At 45.2% G+C, this 23,921-nt stretch overlaps 1 protein-coding gene across 1 annotated transcript in view; it reads right to left on the reverse strand.

Annotated features, from left to right (window-relative positions):
• The window catches only part of LOC139386436 (multiple epidermal growth factor-like domains protein 6), a 34,807-nt gene extending 20,770 nt beyond the window's left edge, over positions 1 to 14,037 (reverse strand). Inside the window, exons 1-23 of the mRNA XM_071132025.1 lie at positions 13,869 to 14,037; positions 13,434 to 13,578; positions 12,900 to 13,111; positions 11,599 to 11,817; positions 11,200 to 11,303; positions 10,931 to 11,084; positions 10,568 to 10,667; positions 9,733 to 9,899; positions 8,886 to 9,122; positions 8,467 to 8,654; positions 8,174 to 8,294; positions 7,906 to 8,056; positions 7,538 to 7,677; positions 7,094 to 7,255; positions 6,683 to 6,805; positions 5,915 to 6,070; positions 5,038 to 5,154; positions 4,566 to 4,727; positions 3,484 to 3,654; positions 2,819 to 2,947; positions 2,319 to 2,534; positions 1,462 to 1,640; positions 1,183 to 1,285 (exon numbers count right to left, since the gene is read on the reverse strand). Of these exons, the coding sequence (XP_070988126.1) occupies positions 1,183 to 1,285; positions 1,462 to 1,640; positions 2,319 to 2,534; positions 2,819 to 2,947; positions 3,484 to 3,654; positions 4,566 to 4,727; positions 5,038 to 5,154; positions 5,915 to 6,070; positions 6,683 to 6,805; positions 7,094 to 7,255; positions 7,538 to 7,677; positions 7,906 to 8,056; positions 8,174 to 8,294; positions 8,467 to 8,654; positions 8,886 to 9,122; positions 9,733 to 9,899; positions 10,568 to 10,667; positions 10,931 to 11,084; positions 11,200 to 11,303; positions 11,599 to 11,817; positions 12,900 to 13,111; positions 13,434 to 13,578; positions 13,869 to 14,037 (3,625 nt within the window). The remainder of the gene's footprint in view (positions 1 to 1,182; positions 1,286 to 1,461; positions 1,641 to 2,318; positions 2,535 to 2,818; positions 2,948 to 3,483; positions 3,655 to 4,565; positions 4,728 to 5,037; positions 5,155 to 5,914; positions 6,071 to 6,682; positions 6,806 to 7,093; positions 7,256 to 7,537; positions 7,678 to 7,905; positions 8,057 to 8,173; positions 8,295 to 8,466; positions 8,655 to 8,885; positions 9,123 to 9,732; positions 9,900 to 10,567; positions 10,668 to 10,930; positions 11,085 to 11,199; positions 11,304 to 11,598; positions 11,818 to 12,899; positions 13,112 to 13,433; positions 13,579 to 13,868) is intronic.
• Between the last annotated feature and the right edge of the window lie 9,884 nt (positions 14,038 to 23,921).

The following is a 23,921-nucleotide window of genomic DNA, read 5'->3' on the forward strand; positions in this document are numbered from 1 at the left end:
AGAGGTCGGCATACCCTCGGCCCAGATGCTTGTCCGCCGCTGTCGCCGTACCTGGAAGAGAGCCCGGTCGGCTCATCTCAAGACCACCTCCAGGTATCAGCGACAAGCGGACTGCCCCCGGACCTCGGCTCCCCTGGATCGTCTCGGGCAGAGGGTATGGCTGTCCACTTGTGACCTGCCGCTTCCGGGTGAGGTCCTGCAAACTTACCCCCCACTTTATTGATCTCCAAGATCATTAGCCCCTCTGCTGTTCGTCTTCTGTTGCCCCGTACCTTCTGCATTCATCCCAGTTTTCATGTTTTCTCACAGCCCTTTGTCTCTTGTTTCCAGACCCCGAGACTGCCTGCCATTCTGTACCTGCCTGACTCTGACCCATTTACTAATCTCTGCCTGTTCTGACTCCGAGCCTGCCTGCTGTTCTGTACCTTATTGACTCTGCCCTGGATTACGGACCTCTGTCTGCCTTTGACCTGTCTTTGGCTTGCCCCCTGTTTGGGTCAATAAACATCTGTGACTCTAGCTGTCTGCATCTGGGTCTTATCCTAAGTTCTGATATTGTCATCTCTTTGTTTATTGTGAGGAGTCTCTTCTGATTAACTCTAAAGCAAGACAACAAGGTCTACACCAATCATCTTCAACCCTATTCCTGGAGAGCTACCGTCCTGTAGGTTTTAGTTCTAACCCTAATCTAGCACACCTGAATCTAATAATTAGCTGATTGATTTGCTAAATCAGGTTGGTTCCAACTGGGGTTGGAGCGAAAAACCTACAGGAGGGTAGTTCTCCAGGAACAGGGTTGGAGAGCCCTGGTCTACACACATTAATATATGGCTTGTGCTAGCGGTCCCCCAGCCCCTGCTCCAGCCCATTCTAGACCTGGATGTGTTTCTGTTAGTGTTTGGAAGAAGATTGTGGTCCTGGTGATTGGTTTGAGGCAGGGATGGGCAACTTTGATGGGAGTGGGTGCCACAGAAAAATCGGAAGTCATCATGTTTTAGCCGTATGGGTTTAACAGTAAATTGCTCATTCATTTCATTTGATCATTAATCATAAATGTTTACTTGTCACTTATTGTGTGTGTGTGTGTCATTATCTATGATGTGATGGGTCTGTCTTGTTATTTTATCAAGGCATCAATAAAAAACCTATTGAAATAAAAATTAATAAGATATATTGGCTTACCTTCTTCAAGACAGTAGAAGCCAGAAGGACACACCTCACATCGGTGCTGACCCTCACTAGGCTGGTAGCTGCCTGGGGCACAGGCTCTCTCTCTCACGCTACCCTGAAAGACCAGCAACACACACATTTGTACTATGACATATAATACATAGTATGATAATATATTAGCAATGAATTGGACATGCATTCTAGGTGGTATGCTAGTACAGTATGGATAAAGTACATTAGCCATACTGTATACTGCACAAGCCCCGAGGACATTTTCACATTTGCACTAACCTCCTTGCAGAAATGACCAACTCCACACACATGTTGCGACGGTCTATCAGTGCTCTGTCCCCCAGGACAGTAGTAGCCAGCAGCACACTGACCGCTGGGCTCGGCCAAGCCTATCTGATCGCAGTAATGACCAGGGGGGCAAGGCTGGCAATCGTCCACTGTGGACCCGCCTGATCGACCTAACAACACACAGTGGCACAGATCTGTGAGTCAGCATCAGAAAATCACATCAGACTGACATAACATTTTCTGAGCGTTATAGAACATTGATTATATAGGATTTTATTTGCCCCATTCCAAAACACAGATTCAATTGTGACCAACCTCTCTGTCATAGTAGCCATGGGGAGAATGGTTTTAAATGAACTACGTTTTCATATTCCACAGCACCAGTAAATAGCTAGCAGGATGACAGCCCTAGGTCGGGGTCACGTTCAGTAGGCACGAAAGGAAAAAAAATGGTTCCGAAATGGGGAAGTTCTATCTGAATTTGTACAATAAGAAACGCTCGATAGCAGGGTATGTGAGGACATCAGCATCGACAGCAACAACAGGGTGATGTGACTCTTCAACAATACTTCCTGATAGCGTTTGCAACTTATTATTTTTTTAAACGGTGGCCTATCCTCTAATCTTTCACAGTATCCTGACCTATAGGATCCTTGCAGGATATTCAAAAATCTCAAAATATCCTGCAATGATCGTCATAGTCAAAAATTTAACCAGGGATTCATTAACAGTGAAACAACAATGTTGTTGTAGCCTAGTCCCAGATCTGATGTATCCAACTCCTAAGGTCGTTGTTGGCTATACAGCACAAACAGATCTCGGACCAGGCTAGTGTTTTTGTTTCTTACCCTTCAGGGTTCCAGGAGGGCAAGGTAGAGGGAGAGGTGTGCCCTGGGGGCAGTAGTGTCCTGGGGGGCAGAGTGAGGCGTGAGGGGTCGTGGAACCCCTGGAGCAGAAATAGCCTGGGGTACAGAGGCCACTGGGGGCTTCCAGGCCAGTCTGACCACAGTAGAAGCCAGTGTCACAGGGCTGAGGGTAAGCCGATCCTACAGGACAGTAGAAACCTATAGGAAAGTCATACACATATTGTGGTTGATGCTATAAATTGGTAGTGGATGAGGTGAGTTTAAACCCATACAATGTAAAGCCCTTTGAAAACCTGGAAAAAAAATAGATGAATCCAGTCCATTATTAGTATGCTCTACAAGAAAACACACTTTAATACAACACGGGTAAAAAAATAAAAAGCCTGACTATCTACTAAATACGTTGCACCGTTTTTAAGTCTATTGGCATAAATAGAAGCAACCGTTCGAGTACAAGAGTTCAGATAGCGGGCAATGCATACCTTTGGGACATACATCGCCTTTGAAGTTAGCACATTTATAAAGTGGGCTCCTGAGATGAGGTGTAGAGTCGGCCAAGGCCTGACCTGACCATGGCCTAGCTACGACATCCATCCAGCTCCCATCTCCATCTAAAAATGGACATGACGCAATAAACATATGTTTAGGCTATAACCTCCAACTGTAACTCATTTGCATTCACCTCCAAGCTCTACAGTCCATCATCAATCTTGCGTGCATGCTGGCCAGCTATTCGACAGTCTGTTAGAAGAGACTATAGAGTCCATGACCTGTCGGAAGTGGATAGTCGACCAGCAAAAGAAAAACTTAATTTAGGCATAGTGGTCAAAATTAATTAATGGTTAAGGTTAGGTTTGTGAATGAGGGTTAGGTTAAATAGTTTGTAACTCAAACCGTATGATCTTTCCAGATGTTTTTGTGAGGGAAACAACTCAGAAGATCCTCACTCATCTCTCAAAAAAAGAGTCTCTAGCTTAAACACACAGACTTTAGTTGATAAAAAGTATCACAGTAAGGTACTTAATTGTTACCCAGAAACGATTTGATATTGACATAAAAACGCCTGCACTGGGCCTTTAACATTGGGTTAGCGCACCGGCCGTCTGCCACCATTTATTTTCTGATGGTCAAATATACACTGCCTTACCTGTATCTATACTGTTAGGTGAGCAGGAAGTGTTGTGTAACCAGGAACAAAGATCTTGGTTAGTAGGATGGACCTTTATCATGCCACAAAGGCAGCTGAGCTGGGAGGAGTTAGCCTGGGGTATAGCACTGTCTGCACCGCCACTACAGTAGAAACCAGGGGAGCAAGGACCTACAGTATAGAGGAGTGTGGCATTGACGTGAACATGAAACAAGGTACAAACGTTATATGAAACATGGAATTACAAATGTGCAAAATGAGCCTAATTGTATGATATGTAGCCACAGATTTCTCTTCCTGGTCACATGACCAAATGCCGGAGGCCCTGGTTTGACGAAAACCATTTACCGTTTAAGAACGAAACGGAAGCAAACAGAGCAAACGGAACAGGGAGGGACATAGATCAATTTGTCCAATAGAAACTTTTGTTTGCTCATTCAGTTTGGAGTAAACGGTTTCTGTTGTAAAACGTTTTGCAACATACGAAACGTTTTGCAACAGAATCTGCGTCATGATTACACCCCCTGGTGACCTGACCAGGAAAAACTCCAGGCAATGTTGAGAGTTTTTCCACACCTGTGAATTGTGAGGAGCCTGGGTTGAGGCAGTATCTTCCCGGGGGACAAGGGTAGCAGCGGGAAGGGGATGGAGCGCCCCTCTCTGGAAGGTAGCTACCCACAGAACAGGGTCTGGGCGACACACTACCCTCTGGGCAGTAGTGTCCTAGAGGGCAGACATCCCCAAAGGTCTGGGAGACTGGATCAGGAACAGTAGCTCCGCGGGAACAGAAGTGGCCTTTCAGACATACAGGAGGAAAGACAATGAACAGCTCGTCAATAAAAACAGACACCAAGATTGCCATCACCTAAGGCAGTGTTATTCAAAGTCAGTGTCACAAGGGTCACAAAAAATTCTGCCGGAAAAAATGGGAGTCCCCCAAGCACATGGGCAATGCCTGAAACAATATCTTATTAAAATGTTAGTCATACGTTATTACTGTATAGTGTGTCTAACCTGGAGAACATGGGCAGTCTGAAATTGTATGATATTAAAAGGTTATTAAAACATTATCCTGTGTTTACCTGGAGAGCAGGGTCCTGAGGGAGAGGTGAGAGCACTGCTGTTGCAGTAGAGCCCAGGAGGGCATGGAGAACACTCCCTCTGAGATGCTCTCCCCTCAGCCTGACTCACACTGCCAACTGGGCACGGTGCTGGGACAGAGGTTCCCTCCACACAATAAAAACCTGGAACAGAAAAGTAAAGAGTGAGGCTGTCTGGAAAAGAATGTTCTTTATTATCAATAAGTTTTTTTTTATTTACCAAAGACATATAAACTATGCTAAATGGATGACAAATTTCATGTAGTGTGGAGTCCTAGTCAGGTCCAGATGAGTGACCCTAAGTCAGCACAAACAGATCTGAGACCAAGCTATCTGAACGGGCTAGCTGGGCTAGCTAAAAAGGGTGGATTTCCTGGTCAGGATTTAGGCCGAATAGCATTGAAAATATGCTAGAAAAGTGTCCTTGAATCATACAAGCATTCATGGTAGTCACCTGGTGGGCAGGTCTTGCATGTAGACTGACCAATCAAAGACTGATAGGTGCCAGGGGCACAGATGACCGGCTTGGCACTTCCATACGGGCACGAATGACCAGATGGGCACTGACATTCTAAACGCAGTGCAACAAAACAGGAAAAAAAAGCAAACGTTATAAATATTCAATTAGGTGTCATGGCAACGCTATTGGATTATTTAGCCCCTGCTGGGAGACCCTGTGGACTGCAGGGAGAAGTGGGTGTAATGACTGTGGCAGCATGGAGGAGTTGCATCCTACTATTTATGGAGGCTATTTATGAACCTTGCTGATGAGGAAATTAATCCATTGAAATCGAGAGTGTTTATGCACATTCAACTTGACACAGAAAATAGACAAATGAAAAAAAAAGTCACACACATCTGTTCTTGAGCGTGCAACTTTCTTTTTCATTTGTATAGTTTATTTTCCGTTAATCAGCACCTCACCAAAGGAGGGAAAAAAAAACACTTTTGGCTAGCACAGCGCCATTCTGTATGTGTAGCAGCCAACTTTTCTTTTGTTAATTGTCATGCCATACAAACAATGAGTGGACATTATCCCCATTTATCTACAGTAATTCACCCATCCCTGGCTTTCTCCTTCTCTCCCTTGCTGATGAGTACTCTGAGAAGAATGAGACCGCACATAATAACCAGAAGTATGGAGCAGACAATCAAGTTTGTTTTATAAAGCCCTTTTTACATGAGCAGATGACACAAAGTGCTTTACAATTACCCTGCTCAGACCCCAAAGAGCAGGCAAAGCAAAAGCACAGTGGCCAGTATAAACCAAAACAAAGGAAGGAACCTAGGGAGGAACCAGGCCATTCTCTTCCTGTCTGTACCCGGTTTACCTGGTTGATGCCCTGATACAGCGCCTACTGGACAGAACCAACCCTGGGGACAGTGGAGGTCTGTGGTGGTCTGCCCCCACACAGGGCAGTAGAATCCAGACGGACAAGCCTCACAGTCTGCCTCTGATTGACCACCATATCCACCCAGAAAGGTGCCTGGAATAGAGGAAATAGAAGGGGGGGGGGTAATCTCGGTTAACTTGGAAGTCAAATATTGCGTAATCTGTCCACGAGGGTTTAGGGGGGGGAAATGCTCTAGTATATCTAATAATTGCATCTAGTTTGATTATTGTTCCACAGAAAGACCATCCTTTTACCAACGAGGGACATTATGTAGCCTGCCAAGAGTCTGTCTTGTATCTGACACCTTGGAGCACTAAATGAACAGTTTATTCAATCTAGCAACAGTCGTAGACACTTCACATAAATCATGCTGCCAAACAAAGGGAAGATCTATTTTTGGTCTAGCATGGTCTAATCTTGTTAAAGGACCAAATCACGTGTTATCGAAAGTGGCACAAACCACGCACGTACGCACGCACGCACGCACGCACGCACGCGCACACACACACACACACACACACACACACACACACACACACACACACCCACACACACACTAAATAGAAATAGCATAACATTGCCACATCGATCACGAGTGCCAGTGCCAGATTACATGTTCTAATGAGCTGCCTTAATGACAGCTTTATTGTTACACCTATTAGGTTCTATTGCCCTTGGAACTTGTCTGATTATAATATAGTGTACCTGGGGGGCAGGGTATTGGCTGAGCAGTCCCAATCGGACAGTAGTGGCCTCCTGGACACAGGTCTCCATTGATCTGTTCCAAGACCTCTCCATCACGAGGAGGATATACAGAAGTTGCATTTCCTGTAACAGGGACAACATATGTTATGTCATTATCAATAGTGGGGCCTGGAGTTTTACCTGACCCCATGACCTGTCAAAGAAATAGCCAGGGTGCTAGATCTAGTCTATTATTTTAGACCAGAGTTTTTCCTGGTTAGGTCCCACATAGTCAGGAAAAACTCCTGTCTCTACTCATTTTGAATGAATCTGCCGTTTTCAAACCTCTCCTCGGGGACCCAGAGACATTTCACAATTTTGTTGGAGCCCTGAACTAGAACACCTGATTAAAGTACTTGTTGTAATTATTACTTGTTTCATTATTTCTTGTTGCATTATGATTTGGCATGGGGGTTCTGGATCCTGTTGGGCAGTAGAACCCAGCGCTGCAGGGACCAGATGGGGAGGCAAGGCCAAAGTCTGCACAGTACTGCCCAGGCACACAGGGCTGGCACGCAGCCACAGATACTGCCCCTGCACAGCAAACACACCAGAAAACATGGAGTTCATTTCCATATAATTATTCTACATTACATTTATTAATGGTCATCATTTTCATATAATTCAGGGCTTCCATTCAGTCATATGTAATCAATATGAATGTGTTCATTTTATATGAAAGATAATGACAAACCTATAATTTATAAGGGCCATACACAGTAACCACGCTTACATAAATGTGACACATACAGTAGAGGATATATATATATATTTTTAAAGATCTTCATATTGAAATGTCCCCAGTTTAAATGTCACCTTCTAAGGAGCTGAAAGTGCCAGGCGGGCATAGAAGCATGTGACTGGTACCCAGTGGGCAGTAGGACCCAGCGATGCATTTTCCACCTGTAGGATCTCCAGCTGGCTGAGAAGTAACAGAGCCTCGGATACAAAGGTACCTAGAGGAGGGAAGGAGGGAGAGAGGTAGAGGGAAAGAGAGAGAGCAAATAGAAAGAGAGAAAGAACGAGATAGAAAAAACAAGAAAGAAAGGTGGAGAGAGTGAACATAGAGGAAGAAACGGGAACACAATTATAGAGACAGTGCAACATACATCTCAAGGACCATACATGCTGAACCAAAGATACGATTCAAGATGGTTGTTTTTTTTTATAACGCTGCCACCCACCCAGGAGAGCATTGCCCAGTAGGCACTGCCAACCCTGCAGAGCTGCAGTACTTCCCTGGAGGGCAGGGCACACACCCACTCTTATTAGACGTGCTGGTCTGCCCACTAAACGTGCCAGCTGGGCATGGGTACTCCACACCAGACCGTGTGCCTAGAGAACAAAAATAATCACACACAGATGCCATATAGTCTAGTGTCATTCTTAGCAATGTCTTCGACCACTATGGTATGCGTGGCACTTATTACAATACGGACAAATATGCACTACCTGGGGGGCAGTAGTGTCCCTTCAGACAAGGGGTTGGCATGTGTGTTCCCACCTCCTGTTCTGTGTTAGGATGTACTGAGCCTGCACAGTAAAACCCTGCTGGACAGGTCAAACACTCTGCCTGTGAAAGGGATGATATAGAATATATTAATTAACACGCAGCATTCAGTGTATGTAGAGTCTTTTTTCCTGGTTAGATTACATGGTCAAGAAAAACTCCTGGCCCTACAAACTGTTCAGCTTTACTAGACCGGGGGTCAAGATGATACTGCTATGAATGTCCTCCACCCTACCTGCCCAGATTGATCCTGGTAAGTCCCTGGCACACAGGGAACCTGGATGGCACTGCCAAGTGGGCACATATGCCCAGCTGAGCAGGTGATAGAGCCAGGGAGGCTGGAGTTGTGTCTGTAAGGGCAGTAGGAGCCAGCCTGGCAGAGATGAGAAGGGATGGAGAGCCCTCTGCTGGCACAAATGAACCCTGCATTTGAGAGAGAAGTCTTCACTGTTGCGCAATTTAAAAGGAGCCCAACAAGTCATTTTTATGCCAGTCAAATATAATTCACTATTCAAATTGAATGTATATAACTTGTCCTCCCTGAAGAAACTGCATGTGCAGTATATCAGTCAAACATCCATCAGAAAATGTTTCTTCGTGAGATAAAGAATAGTGGTTTGTACTTAAACTAAAATGTGTTTGATCAGCACCAACCTGCAGGGCAGGGCAGGCAGTCAGAGAGTTGTGTGTTCCTGGTGGTGTTGCTATAATATCCTAGAGGACAGGGACGTGGCGCTGCAGCCAAGCCCTCTGGACAGTAATGACCTTGGGGACACCGCTCACCGGTCACACCGTCTTCTGGTTTCGGGGATACTGCTCCAGAGTGGCAATGATAGCCAGCGATGCATTGGCCCGATACGGCACTCAGTCCCGGAAAGGCACAGAAAAACCCTGAGAAAAGGAGGTAGGACCAATCAGACCAGGGCCTGTTTTCATCTGATCTTGGATCAGGTTCTCCCATTCCATGTAAGCTTATTCATTATAATCTAGGCAAACTGATCCTAGACCAGCACTCAATCAGACCAGGATCACTAGATAGATCACCTTTTAAAATAGCTATAAAATGCGGCAATGGGTGAATGTGGCATCCGCTTGCACCTCAAACATGTTAAATGTTAAGAAATGTTTCAATAAAAGGCCTGTGTAGTTCTATCAGTTACTATATGTATACCTGTACAGATGAAGTACCGTTGGGTTAACTTATACAGTCCAGCAAAAATAACCTACGTTTCAAAATGGAGGTCACTGCACTGCCAGGGGCCTATTTAAGAAAGTATTTCATTATAATGGTTATTGTACAATGTTGTTAGATGATGGATAATGAACTTGACGCTTGGCTTCATCCTGGGTGATAGGGTGATATTAATGATGTGCATTACCGCAGCACAGGCATCTTGAAAAGTAACTTTTTGACATCTTGAACTGTTTGATCTATTAAAATAATTAGAAATAAGATGAAATAGACAATAACAATAGACAATAACAACCAGATGTGTACAACCTGGGGGGCATGGCAGGCAGTCCTGTGGACTGCCCATCCTAGTGTGTGGGTTGCTGGTCCCAGCAGGGCATGGGTACTGGTACTGAGAGGAGGTGCCATTTGGGCAGTAATGACCCGCAGGGCACTCATTGGTTTCATGGAGGGAGCTGTTGCCAGGACAGTAATAACTGGAGAAAAGGAAATAAATACTGTATGTAAGAAGCTGGGATCTGATTGATCATAATACACACCAAAGGGAAAACTCGCACAAACGCACGCGACACACACACACACACACACTCTCTCTCTCTCTCTCTCTCTCTCTCTCTCTCTCTCTCTCTCTCTCTCCGGGAATCAAAAATGTGGGCAATACAATTTGTCAGATTTCATTATGTACCCCATAAAAGCAGATCTTAGAAAGAGGAACAGGCTCGGAGCTGTAGATGTTACATATCACATAATAGATCTCTAACCTTTATTTAACTAGGCAAGTCAAACAAATTCTTATTTACAATGACGGCTACTTGTAAATCCCCCCCCCCCAGCCAAACCCTCCCCTAACTTGGACGACACTGGGCCAATTGAGAACCGCCCTATGGAACTCCGTATCACAGCCGCTTGGGATACAGCCCGGGATCGAAACTGGGTCTGTCGTGACACCTCTAGCACTGCCTTAGACCGCTGCGCCACTCGGGAGTCAAAGATAAAACAACATGATTCAATAATATTATCTTCACAGCTTTAATCCCATGGAGCCTATGGGCATGTGTGTGCACACTGAGTGTATGCCTTTGTTAGAGCAGTATTAGAGAGAAGTTACTCTGAGGGAGCAGTGTGTGTGTGTGTGTAACCGTACCCCTGGGGACAGGGGCTGCAGCTGGATCGACCCTCCTCTAAACTGACGGCTCCCTGGGGACACTCTCGCGGAGCTGACGAACCCTTAGCGCAAAAATAACCTGCGTGTGAGAAATAGGAAACAATGAGTGGAGAGAGAAAAACCGAGAGAGAGGTAGAGAAAGACACAGAGATAGAGAGAGACAGACAATAGGGGCGACAGAGACAGCACTTTGGGGAGAAAGAAGATTGAGGAAAACGGAGAGAGAGAGAGAGAGAGAGAGAGAGAGAGAGAGAGAGAGAAGAGAAGAGAGATAGAGACAGTATTCTGGGGAGTCCTTTATATTTGCGAACCCAGGGGAGGTGGTGTGGATTGGTGAGTTACCTCGTGGACACGGCCCTCCTCGGCTGTCTCTGATAGGGCTGTTGGGGAAAACTGCTCCACGGCGACAATAAAAACCTTCCCAGCATTCCCCTGTAGGTGCTGTTAGCCCAGACGCGTCACAGTAATAACCTGGGGAGCAGGGCCGGCAGCCGTTCTATGGGAGAAGGTAGAGCATAGCAACAACAGCTCAGGCTGCAGTCACTGTGCTGTGGTCTTGGGAGGAAATGACAGGAATATTGAGCGTATTGAGCCTTGAGAAACTAATATACCTGGGAGACTAGTTTGGTCAGGTTGCTGAACGTGCCAATGGGGCAAGGTTGAGGATCGATGGTGCCTCTAGGGCAGTAGTGACCTGCAGGGCATGGTCCTCCACCTGAAGCAAAGACAGTACAGTGTCTCATCAAACAGATCCAATGTGCATGTGAGTTGTAATAGAAGGAGCCACAGTCCCTCTTTAAACGAGCTGTAACTTTAAAATCTTTAAATCTTTGGCATATCACCAAATGTGAAGACCTTTGCTCATAAAATATGTACGAAGCATATATATAGTTCTCATGAAGACATTATGAACATTCTATGAATTCTTTATAAGTTGTAGTTAATTTAAAGTGCGACCAGAACCATTATTAGATAGAGACTGTCCAACATGAATGGTGCATGTGCATCACCTGCAGAGTGAGAGGAAGGCTGTGGAGAGGTGTTTCCGTAGGAGCAGTAATACCCCTCCAGGCACTGTCCTGTGACTGAGGTGCCATTCCTAAGTGGACAGTAATGGCCACCGTCACACTGCCTGCACTGGCTGATGGATGTCAAGCCCAGCTCAGGGCTGTATGTGCCCTCCGGACAAGCTCTCAAGTCATATCCCGTTCCCACGGGACAGTAAAAACCTAGAGGGCAAAGAAAAAAAGAAGATTGGACTTTTCTTGGTGCAAGAGTACGAACCAAATGTGCCACTCAATCAAAAGTTCCACTTTTTCGAAATGTGGGGTGCTGTGGTTATACAGTATAGATAGTTGCCGATTTTCATATCCTCATCAATGTAGTCTCGTAATGAGCAGTGGTGGAAAAAGTACCCAATTGTCATCCTTGAGTAAAAGTAAAGATGCCTTAAATGACCTAAGTGAAAGATATCAAGTAAAATACTACTAGAGTTAAAGTCTAAAAGTATTTGGTGTTAAATATACTTAAGTATCAAAAGTAAACGTAAAAGTATAAATCATTTCAAATTCCTTATAATAAAAGCTGCAATATGTAACTTTTTTGGCCAAGCTGACCAAATGCACATAGAAATGTGTGTTATAGATCTGTCATTCCCATCAAAAGCAAGTCTAAGAAGAGGTAGGGCTGTTCTATGCTTCCCGTTCTTAAGTTCCATTTTTGCTTCTTTTACATTCGGATTTGTGCACCAGCTTCAAAAAGGTGAAAATACAATAGTTTTGGTTATGGAAAATATATTTCACAGTAGTTTAGATGGCACAATGATTCTCTACATTATACTTGCTTGTTTTGTAACATAAACTAAGGCTAGGCAAACTATTTTAGCAACAAGGAAATGGCAGAGCAATTTCTGCACAGTGAATCTTTAAGCAAACCAGATTACACAAGGTTCTTGTTTTTGCAAATTACAGATAGCCAGGGGCACACTCCAACACTCAGCCTCTGATCTTGGGTCCGCAAGATCAGAGGCTGTAGGGATGACCAGGGATGTTCTCTTGATAAGTGCGTGAAATGGACAGTTTTCATGTCCTGCTAAGCAGTTCAAAATGAGTACTTTTGGGTGTCAGGGAAAGTGTATGGAGTAAAAAAGTTAATGAAAGTACAGATACCCTAAAAAGGTTGCTTAAGTAATGAAGGACACCGTATTGTTGTTTGAGAGACCTAGAATAGCTGGTGTCGAGGGTTTTTATCAATGATATCTTACATTCGTTTTTCAACTTATGTTTGAAAATATAATAATTGCTTTACTGACCTGCAGGACACAGTTGCAGGGTGCCTGTCACACAGTACCAGCCAGCGGTACAGGGCTCACATTGAGTTGCATGTGTTACAATCATATACGTCCCTGGATCACAGGACAAAGGCTGAGTGGTTCCTACGGGACAATAGTGACCCTCTAGACAGGGTCCGCCTGTAGGGCCATCAGCGGGAGTGGGTGTCACTGCTCTCTCAAGACAATAATATCTGCACAGAAAAGGAAGAACACATGTTAACTGAACTACTGAATAAAACAAACAAATACTGTATCTTTTGTCAGATTATCTACCCTTTTTCCCTGAGTGTGCCCGTGTTTACTCCCCATGGAACGACGGCGTAAGAAATACGACTCCCCTTCGTACATCAATCAAACGCTTGGTGTAGTTATATAGTATAAAGTAGAACTATGTTTTAGGTGAACTCTCCTTTTGAATCCACGAGGGGGAGTATGAAAACTCCCACTTCAGGGGAAAGGGGTAGGGAGTTGGAACTCAGCCTGTGTATGAGTGAGACAGTGTTTGGTGTATACCCTCCAGTGCAAGACCCAGTGGGAGCAGTGAGGCTGATAGAGTCACAGTAGAGTCCTCCAGGGCAGGGTCGGCACTCTTCCTGGTTCGCCAGGCCAGTACTGTTAGACCAGGTACCCAAAGGACAGGCCACCGGGGCAGGGGTACCTGCAGAGCAGATCCAGAGAAATCTCAACGCCTACAATGTCTTGGCAACTGGTGTGTTGTAAAATCCCATCATAAACTGTTTACACAAATCTATTGATGGATCCAGCAGTATACACTACGCAGCGAGATTACTGGTCCGAAACCTCCAGTCAGTTTATAACAGTACTGTAATGATCAAACTGGTCAGATGCAGTATTAATACTGAGTGATATTATACATCATCTCTAGGCTACTCAAAGTAAAAAAACAAGTATTTGAAAGCTACGCAGTAGGAGTAGGAACAGAGCTACCTGAGGGGCAGTATTGTCCAGCAGGACACGGAAAGCCTGAGAGGCCGTCCACAGGACTGGGGGAGTACGCCCCCTCCCTGCACCAGAAGCCAGCGTTGCAGTAACCTACATACAAATCATCAATGTTTGCTTCTTCCTGCTGTTCAGTACCTGTCACACTGCATTGCATTACCAAGCATAGGAGCCAAGCTCTGGTTATGTCACGATGAGTTAACTCAACTTCCAATATATATATATATATACTGTATATATAGCTCCCATAAAATAATATATATATATATATATATATATGTATATACACTGTATATATAGCTCCCATAAAATAATATATATACTGTATTTATAGCTCCCATAAAATAATATATATACGTATATGTTTTATTATATTTTTAGCATACAATATAGCTCAGTATTTTTATTAGTTATTTTATATAGTATTTTTTGCTAATCATTATCGAGGGTGACAATAATTATGGACCTGACTGTATAGTTGACGTGAAACTGGGTGAGGAAAAAGAGAAGTGTCACAAAAACAGGTGATACATCAATAACCTATATCCCAATTATCTCTCCTCCCTCCCAAAATGTGCACATGTCCACTTCCCTTTACTGATTATACCAGGAAATGACTGGTATAAGAAATGTAGTGAAACCTCCCACTAGCCCATGGCTCCACCAATCCAATGCTTTTAGATTTGTGGGAAGTAGTGAACGAGTGCACGCTTCAGGAGAAAGCAGATCTATCTCACCTGCAGGTTCAGCGAGTCCCATGGCAGGACAGAACCGTCCTGGAGGACAGAGCATGCAGCCTGTCAAGCGGTCTATTCGCTCTCTGGGGTTGAATGAGCCTGGGGGGCAGGGGTTCTGGGTGGCCAAGGCGGTGCCTGGGGGGCAGTAATGTCCTTTAGGGCAGGGCCGAAGCACAGAGGCATTCGCCAGGCCCAACCTTAGGTCACAGTAATAACCTAGAAGGAAAAATACAGTGTGTTGTTTATGTATTTTAGTACACAACTTTGATCAATAATTAGCTTGCCAATATCTGTCCTGCGTCATTTCTGACCATGTGGCCTGACTGTGGGTCCTTGTAATTGGCTACAACTAGGGTCCAGAGTTTTTCCTGGTCAGGTCACATAGTAAGGAAAAACTCTGGGCCCTAAGTATGTGGAATGATCAAGAACACAGCACAGTGTACTGTTAACAGAGAGAGAGAGAGAGCTCATACAATTACAGTACCCGAAGTATGTGGAATGATCCAGAACACAGAACAGTGTACTGTTAACAGAGAGAGAGAGAGAGAGCGAGAAAGAGCTCATACAATTACAGTACCTACCCGCTTCACAGATATGGCAGGTGGCCTGTTTCTCTATGTCCTGTAAGGTTCCAGAGGGGCAGGGCTCAGGAACTGCACTTCCCTCGGGACAGTAGTGGGCTACAGGGCAAGCCAGAGCTGTGGCCACCCTCTGACCTGGAGGGCACCAGTAACCTGGAACACCGCGATAGAGACAGAGCTACAATACCGACAGTCTCTCGTTCCTCTGGTTACAGTGATCGCCTTTGCATTGTGACACTACCTCTTGGCTAGAGATACTGTAACCATCTCAATGAACTCACATGGATAAATAAGTAAGCAATAAGGCATGAGAATAAGCTGGTATAAAAGATCAATGAAATATAACGTAACAAGAGGAAGTAGAGTGAAAGCATTTCTAACATTGATGGGAGACCTGAAATTACGTCTAGCTAGGAGGACAGAGTTAACCCACAAGTACAGCTTATGGCCCAATTCCAAATTTACCCCTAGACCACATGCACTTGTGGCGATCCGAGAGGATTTGATTTGTAAGCAATATGACGAAACTTCCACCTGGCCTATCAGTGAGCAATTGGAGCGATTTACGATTAAGCCAAAATGAACTCACCCTCGCTACATAGCCCAGTAGCATCCCTCAGGCCTGCAGCAGCGCAGTAAAACCCTGCAGTGCAAGCCTGACACTGAGACACATTGGAGAGGCCTGAGGCTGGGGAGAAAGTACCAGCGGGACACAGCTCTGGCTCCCCAGAACCTTCACCTGAGAGGAAAAGACAACTTTACTCCACTGCTAGCAATGACGTATAATAGCTATCAGCGCGATTCACAGTTGTCATCAAGACGGAGACAGTGGGAATGGACTGAGGCAATGAAAAAATGATAATAGATTTGATTTGTAAAATGACTTTTCCAGGTGTTCGAAGCCCTTTGCAGTGGTAGGGAGAGAGACAAAAGCTTTCCATTGCCATCGCGTAGCAGACATTTTGTGCCAGAAAGCTCACCACACTTCAGTAGTTGGAAAATGTGAAATGTGGTGTTACTACCTTAAAGTGTCCAGTAAGAACACAGATTTGTTTTTGACTAATTAAGAAGCAGGGTGAGTGCTGCTGTATCAAGTACCACAGAAAGTTCCAGGAGGGCAGATGTTGCCAGTCTCTCCGTCAGTGGGTTTGGCCTGAGTGGCTCCCTCTGTACAGTAGAAGCCAGGGGAGCAGGGTCCCATGGGCAGGGCCAGACCTATTGGACAACATGATTAGAAATGAGGATATAATTAACTGTATGAGTGTGTATGCAATTGAAAGCTCTGCTTCCTCATCAATATTTACTGAATAATCGAATACTGAGTTATTGTTTCAGCTCCAAATTGACTCCCCAGGGTTTTCAGTCAATTGAAATGAAATTGACCCCAACCCTGCTACAGTACGGTATTTTAAATTTCTACGCCAGCGGTGTTAAACTATTTGTTATATTTCCTGCTGTCAAAATTAGCAAAAAAATGCTTGCTTGCTGACTCTCCAGCGTTCGTTTTGATGATTGTTACCAAGCTGTACAGAGTGAAGGGACTATACATGTAGGTCCATTATCATTTCTACACAGTTTCAATTTGGTTTTAGTCATGTCAATGTCGACTGAGATCTTTTCTCTCAGAATAAAATGTACTCAAACCACCCGCAGGGGGTGTCAAACATACGGCCCGTGGGTGGTGTTCCACGCTAATGAGTAACAAGCTGAAAAAGGAGTCTTGATTGGGGTGACACAATAGGGTGTGACACACAGTACCAGATAGGTTGCAGAAGGCCCCGGGAGGGCAGGGCAGAGGCTCAGGGCTTCCTTGGGGGCAGTAGAAGCCCTCTTGACAGCGGCCCCCGGTGGAGGTGGCAGGACACAGACAGTTGGCGTTAGTGTAGTTGTCCAGGTCAAAGGGTTGGGAGTTCCAGGCAGCAGACACACAGAACCAACCTGGGAGAGATGGAGAAAGGGGCAGGAGAGAGAGAGAGAGAGAGAGAGAGAGCGAGAGAGATAGAGAGGGGGGCAGGAGAGAGAGAGAGAGAGAGAGAGAGAGAGAGCGAGAGAGAGAGAGAGAAAGGGGCAGGAGAGAGAGAGAGGGAGAGAAAGAGAGAGAGAGAGAGAGAGAGAGAGAGAGAGAGAGAGAGAGAGAGAGAAAGCGCGAGAGAATGCTCCTTATGACCATACAACACACAGTATCCTGAATCGCTCATATGAAGGGCATAAGGCCAGCAGGTTTAGCCCTAGTTATATTTACAAACACAGCTGTGAGTTATTCCTGGTCAGATCACATGGTATGGGAGAACTCATGGCCCTAGAAAGAGTTTTTCAGATAATAGAGGCCTATCAACTGACCGGCTTTGCATTTCCCTGAGACAGCGGTCAGTCTCTCCTTCTCACAGTAGTGTCCAGGGGGACAGGGCAGACAGCTGTCCAGGCTCTGGGTCATGGGTTCGGGGTTGTAGTAGCCACGTGGACAGGGGAACTGGGTGGCATGCCGCGTGCCTGGAAAACACACAACATACTGTAACACACAACACCACTGATAATGACCATCCTGTGTGGAATAGACAGATTTTGCAGTTATTTCATGAAATCCCCCAAATAAGCACCACAACCTTAATCCTGACATAATGCACACTACCGTTCAAAAGTTTGGGGCCACTTAGAAATGTCCTTGTTTTCCATGAAAACATACATGAAATGAGTCGCAAAATGAATAGGAAATATAGTCAAGACGTTGAAAAGGTTATAAATAATGATTTTTAATTGAAATAATAATTGTGCCCTTCAGACTTCGCTTTCGTCAAAGAATCCTCCATTTGCAGCAATTACAGCCTTGCAGACCTTCGGCATTCTAGTTTACAATTTGTTGAGGTAATCTGAAGAGATTTCAGCCCCATGCTTCCTGAAGCACCTCCCACAAGTTCGATTGGCTTGATGGGCACTTCTTACATACTATACGGTCTAGCTGCTCCCACAACAGCTCAATAGGGTTGAGAGCCGATGACTGTGCTGGCCACTCCATTATAGACAGAATACCAGCTGACTGCTTCTTCCCCAAATAGATCTTGCATAGTTTGGAGCTGTGCTTTGGGTCATTGTCCTGTTGTAGGAGGAAATTAGCTCCAATTAAGCGCCGTCCACAGGCGTTGCAAAATGGAGTGATAGCCTTCCTTCTTCAAGATCCCTTTTACCCTGTACAAATCTCCCACTTTACCACCACCAAAGCACCCCCAGACCATCACATTACCAACACCATCCTTGACAGATGGCGTCAAGCACTCCTGCAGCATCTTTTAATTGTTTCTGCGTCTCACGAATGTTCTTCTTTGTGATCCGAACACCTCAAACTTAGATTTGTCTGTCCATAACACTTTTTTCCAATCTTCCTCTGTCCAGTGTCTGTGTTCTTTTGCCCATCTTAAATCTTTTATTTTGATTGCCCAGTCTGAGATATGGCCTAGAAGGCCAGCATCCCGGAGTCGCCTCTTCACTGTTGACGTTAAGACTGGTGTTTTGCGGGATCTTCAGTTTCTTGGCAATTTCTCGCATGGAATAGCCTTCATTTCTAAGAACAAGAATAGACTGACGAGTTTCAGAAGTTCTTTGTTTCTGCCCAATTTTATCAGTCACACCCGTTGCTGACAGGTGTATAAAATCAAGCACACAGCCATGCAATCTCCATAGACAATCATTGGCAGTAGAATGGCCTTAAGAGTTCAGTGACATTCAACATGGCACCGTCATTGGACTCTGGAGCAGTGAAACACGTTCTCTGGAGTGATGAATCACGCTTCACCATCTATCAGTCCAACGGGCACATCTGGGTTTGGCGGATGCCAGGAGAACGCTACCTGCCCCAATGCATAGTACCAACTGTAAAGTTTGGTGGAGGAGGAATAACGGTCTGGGGTTGTTTTTAATGGTTCGGACTAGGCCCCTTAGTTCCAGTGAAGGGAAATCTTAACGCTACAGCATACAATGACATTCTAAATAATTCTGTGCTTCCAACTTTGCGGCAACAGTTTGGGGAAGGCCCTTTCCTGTTTCAGCATGACAATGCTCCCATGTACAAAGTGAGCCCACACAGAAATGGTTTGTCGAGATTGGTGTGGAAGAATACCTCAACCCCATCGAACACCTTTGGGATGAATTGGAACGCCGACTGCAATGTTCCAACATCTAGTGGAAAGCCTTCCCAGAAGAGTGGAGGCCGTTATAGTAGTAAAGGGGGGACCAATTCCATATTAATGCCCATGATTTTGGAATGAGATGTTCGACGAGCAGGTGTCCACATACTTTTGGTCATGTAGTATAGCTTGTCAGTCCCTCATACAAAAAGAAAGTACTGTACTGTTACTGGGTTGGTATTCACTTCAAACAACATGGACTCACCCACTGGTCAGATTGCTTAGGACCCAAACCTTTTCAACCAACCATGTGCTGGAAAACCTTAATAAGACAGGAGGATGGTTTCCTACCATCAGGACAGTAGAAACCAGGGGGACAGGGGAACTGGGTGTAGTTACTGGTCCTCTCAGGGCAGTAGTAACCAGCGTGGCAGCGGGGGCACTGTGTCTGGCCTGTCAGGCTGGCATACGTGCCAGCTGGGCAGGGCACTGGGATGGCACTGCCAGGGGAGCAGTAATGGGCTGGAGGGCAGAGCCCTCCCCATCTTCCTCCTCCCTCCCTTCCTCCTCTTCCCTCAAACCCTGCACAGGCGATATCGATTAGAAACAGTGATTAGAGCTTCTAATACTGATCAAATGAATGTGCAATTGCGATATATTCATTGGCTATCATCTAAAACCCTAACTGGTCTGACTAGGTCGTTGACTGTAGTCTCGCTTTGCCAAACTCTCGGGTCTAGCTAGTGAATTCTTAAAACTACGATAATGAACGTGATAATGAGGGCAAGTAAGTAAGCCTTGGACAAGTCAGCCTTGTCTGAACCAGAATGGCCCACGGGCAGGAGTCTATCTCTTGATTCTGTAGCGTGAGGCAGCTTGATGCCTACGTACACCCCCTGGACAGGACACTAGTGTATCGCATGGCCTGTGATAATGAATGTGCTCTGATTATAACGTACCCGTGGCCAAGCGGTCCCCCCCTGGGCAGTAGAATCCCTCCTGGCAGGCTCCAGATGGACGGGTTAGCCCCTCAGAGCCACAGAACTGTCCAGGAGGACACGGGCTGCAGCCTGAGACCTCTGTCACATGGAGACTAAACACAGACACATGGACTATTTACAGAGGAATTCTAAATCTCCTCTACTGAGCAACGCTTATCAACTGTAGACAGCTGGAGTTACTGTGTACGCTCCAAACGGACTCCATGTTACAGGGCTGGGGTCAAGTCCATTTAGTTTCAGTCAATTACACACACACACACACACACACACACACACACACACACACACACACACACACACACACACACACACACACACACACACACACACACACACACGCAGACACAGACACACACAGACACAGACACACACGCACACGCAGACACACACACACGCAGACACACACACACAGACACGCACACGCAGACACACACGCACGCACGCACACACACACACACACACACACACACACACACACACACACACACATGCGAGCTGGATTAAACCCTAGGCACATACATCTATCTATTCATTAATATTCATTATACAAATGGTTTACGTAGCGTTCAAGCCCAACTAGGCATGTTGGAAATTAGCATAAACAATTAACATTACGGTACAACACAATCTGGCAATTGTTTACTCAATATGCCAATATGTCCCTATCCAAATATCATAAATAAACAGTTCACTTTACCTGTTAGAATAGGTGCCCAGAGGGCAGGGTAGAGGTAGACTGGTGCCCTCTGGACAGTAACGACCCTTTGGACAGGCTCCACCCACTCCTGTACTGATGTTCCCATCTGGGTTCCTGAAGTTTAGACCTGGGGAGAAGTTATTTTATGAGTACTGAGTGAAACGTAGTACACCGTTAAATGTACTATTGAAACGCATTAAAACAATACACGGTATGCTGTCCTTAAAGAGGTACCTTGCACTGTAGCAGTGCTAGTGGTAGGGTACGTTACCTGCTAAACAGAAGTAACCAGCCTGACAAGGCCCAGTTGGTTCAGCCAACCCCCAATCCTCACAGTACATTCCTGTAGTGGAGAGAAACAAACAAAAAGGGAGAAGTGGCATATGACACGAGATTGGCCTTATGGTTGTGGAAGAAGTTTTGAAGTGTTTTAGAGGCTAGTGTAGTGGCTGTATTGTGTGACTGTATTGTGTGACTGCTAGTGTAGTGACTGTAGTGACTGTATTATAAATAGTTTGTGGGATAGTAGCCGTTAGTGGGATAGTGACAGCTGAAGGAGTAACTGCAGTAGAAATAGTGACAGTAGCTGAGGAAGGGTTTTCATTGAATTCAATAGACAATGCTCTCACCTGCTGGGCAAAGCAGGCACTGCTCCACTTGGCTCTGTCCTGGTTGTTGGCTGTATGTGCCTGGTGGACAGGGCACTACGTCCTCCACCGTGCCCCCCAGACAGTAGTAACCCTTGGGGCAGAGCTGAACACCTTTCCCCTCTAGGCAGTATCTCCCAGGAGGGCACTCAATACATTCTGTAGCACCTTCAAAAGGGAAAGAAATCCTAAAATACACAGGTCTTCTGTATTGATATCACAAGGGGGGAGGTTTGGTAGGGTGACAGATATTGTTCAGATTAAACCAGAAACAGAAAAAAGGGGTCAAGAGCATGTATACAGTATGGAAGGGATGCCATGAAAGGTGAAAAATACTATACCTGTAGTGTTTGAGTAGGAACCATCAGGGCAGTATAAGGGGGATGTTGAGCCCTTAGGACAGTAAAATCCAATAGGACACGTGTCCCCTGTCGCTCCATCTATCGGCTTTGGGGATTTTGCTGCACCTGAACAGTAAAACCCTGTACATCACAGAGTGTTATAGGTCATGGAATACTGAGAGCTAAACACATTCTGTATTCTATAAACAGACTAAATACAGTGCAGTTAAGACATTGGTTAAATGGACATTTCATCTATAAATAAACATCTGTCCGATATTTCCGACCTCTAAAGTACTCTGATGACGCGACAAAATCATGTCCCACGGCATTGCTTGAAAATGTCCATCATAAAAATATATACCTGCAGCACAAATCCCAGAGGGCTGAGTGAGGGCTGTGATGTTACAGTAGAGACCTGGAGGACAGGGCCAGCAGGAGGACAGGTCCCGGGCCCCCACTGCATTACTCCAGGTCCCAGCAGGACATGGGTGTTCATGGTGAAACCTGGTGCCTAGTGGGCAGACATAGCCCGCTGGACACACATCACCAGAGTCTACACCCACCTGGAGAGATCCGATAATACACATTCACGTTTACGTTTACATAACACGTTTACCTAACACAGTCTGTTCAAAGAAGAACCGTTCATTATGTCAGACTACGATTTAAAATTATGAGTGTGTGTGTGTGTGTGTGTGTGTGTGTGTGTGTGTGTGTGTGTGTGTGTGTGTGTGTGTGTGTGTGTGTGTGTGTGTGTGTGTGTGTGTGTGTGTGTGTGTGTGTGAGAGACTCGGCTACCTGTCAAACTTTTTCCATTTTACTCTTAATACCTATTTAATCAAACTATGTATTTAACAAGTTTACCAAGTTCTCACTCCGGACGCTTTATCTGGACATACAGTTGAAGTCGGAAGTTTACATACACCTTAGCCAAATACATTTAAACTCAGTTTGTCACAATTCCTGACATTTAATCCGAGTAAAAATTCCATGTCTTAGGTCAGTTAGGATCACCACTTTATTGTAAGAATGTGAAATGTCAGAATAATAGTAGAGAGAATTATTTATTTCAGCTTTTATTTCTTTCATCACATTCCCAGTGGGTCAGAAGTTTACATACACTCAATAGGTATTTGATAACATTGCCTTTACATTTTTTAACTTGGGTCAAACATATCGGGTAGCCTTCCACAAGTTACCCAATATAAGTTGGGTGAATTTTGGCCCATTCCTCCTGACAGAGCTGGTGTGACTGAGTCAGGTTTGTAGGCCTCTTTGCTTGCACACACTTTTTCAGTTCTGCCCACAAATGTTCTATAGGATTGAGGTCAGGGCTTTGTAAATGCCACTCCAATACCTTGACTTTGTTGTCCTTAAGCCATTTTGCCACAACTTTAGAAGTATGCTTGGGGTCATTGTCCATTTGGAAGACCCATTTGCGACCAAGCTTTAACTTCCTGACTGATGTCTTGAGTTGTTGCTTCAATATATCCACGCAATTTTCCTTTCTCATGATGCAATCTATTTTGTGAAGTGCACCAGTCCCTCCTGCAGCAAAGCACCCCCACAACATGATGCTGCCACCCCCTGGTGATCTTCGGCTTGCAAGCCTCCCCCTTTATCCTCCAAACATAACGATGGTCATTATGGCTATTTTTGATTAATCAGACCAGAGGACATTTCTCCAAAAAGTACGATCTTTGTCCCCATGTGCAGTTGCAAACCGTAGTCTGGCTTTTTTTATGGCGGATTTGGAGCAGTGGCTTCTTCCTTGCTGAGGGGCCTTTCAGGTTATGTCGATATAGGATTCGTTTTACTGTGGATATAGATACTTTTGTACCTGTTTCCTCCAGCATCTTCACAAGGTACTTTGCTGTCGTTCTGGGATTGATTTGCACTTTTCGCACCAAAGTACG

This window comes from Oncorhynchus clarkii, chromosome 27, assembly GCF_045791955.1.
Source record: "Oncorhynchus clarkii lewisi isolate Uvic-CL-2024 chromosome 27, UVic_Ocla_1.0, whole genome shotgun sequence".
NCBI classification, from domain to species: domain Eukaryota; kingdom Metazoa; phylum Chordata; class Actinopteri; order Salmoniformes; family Salmonidae; genus Oncorhynchus; species Oncorhynchus clarkii.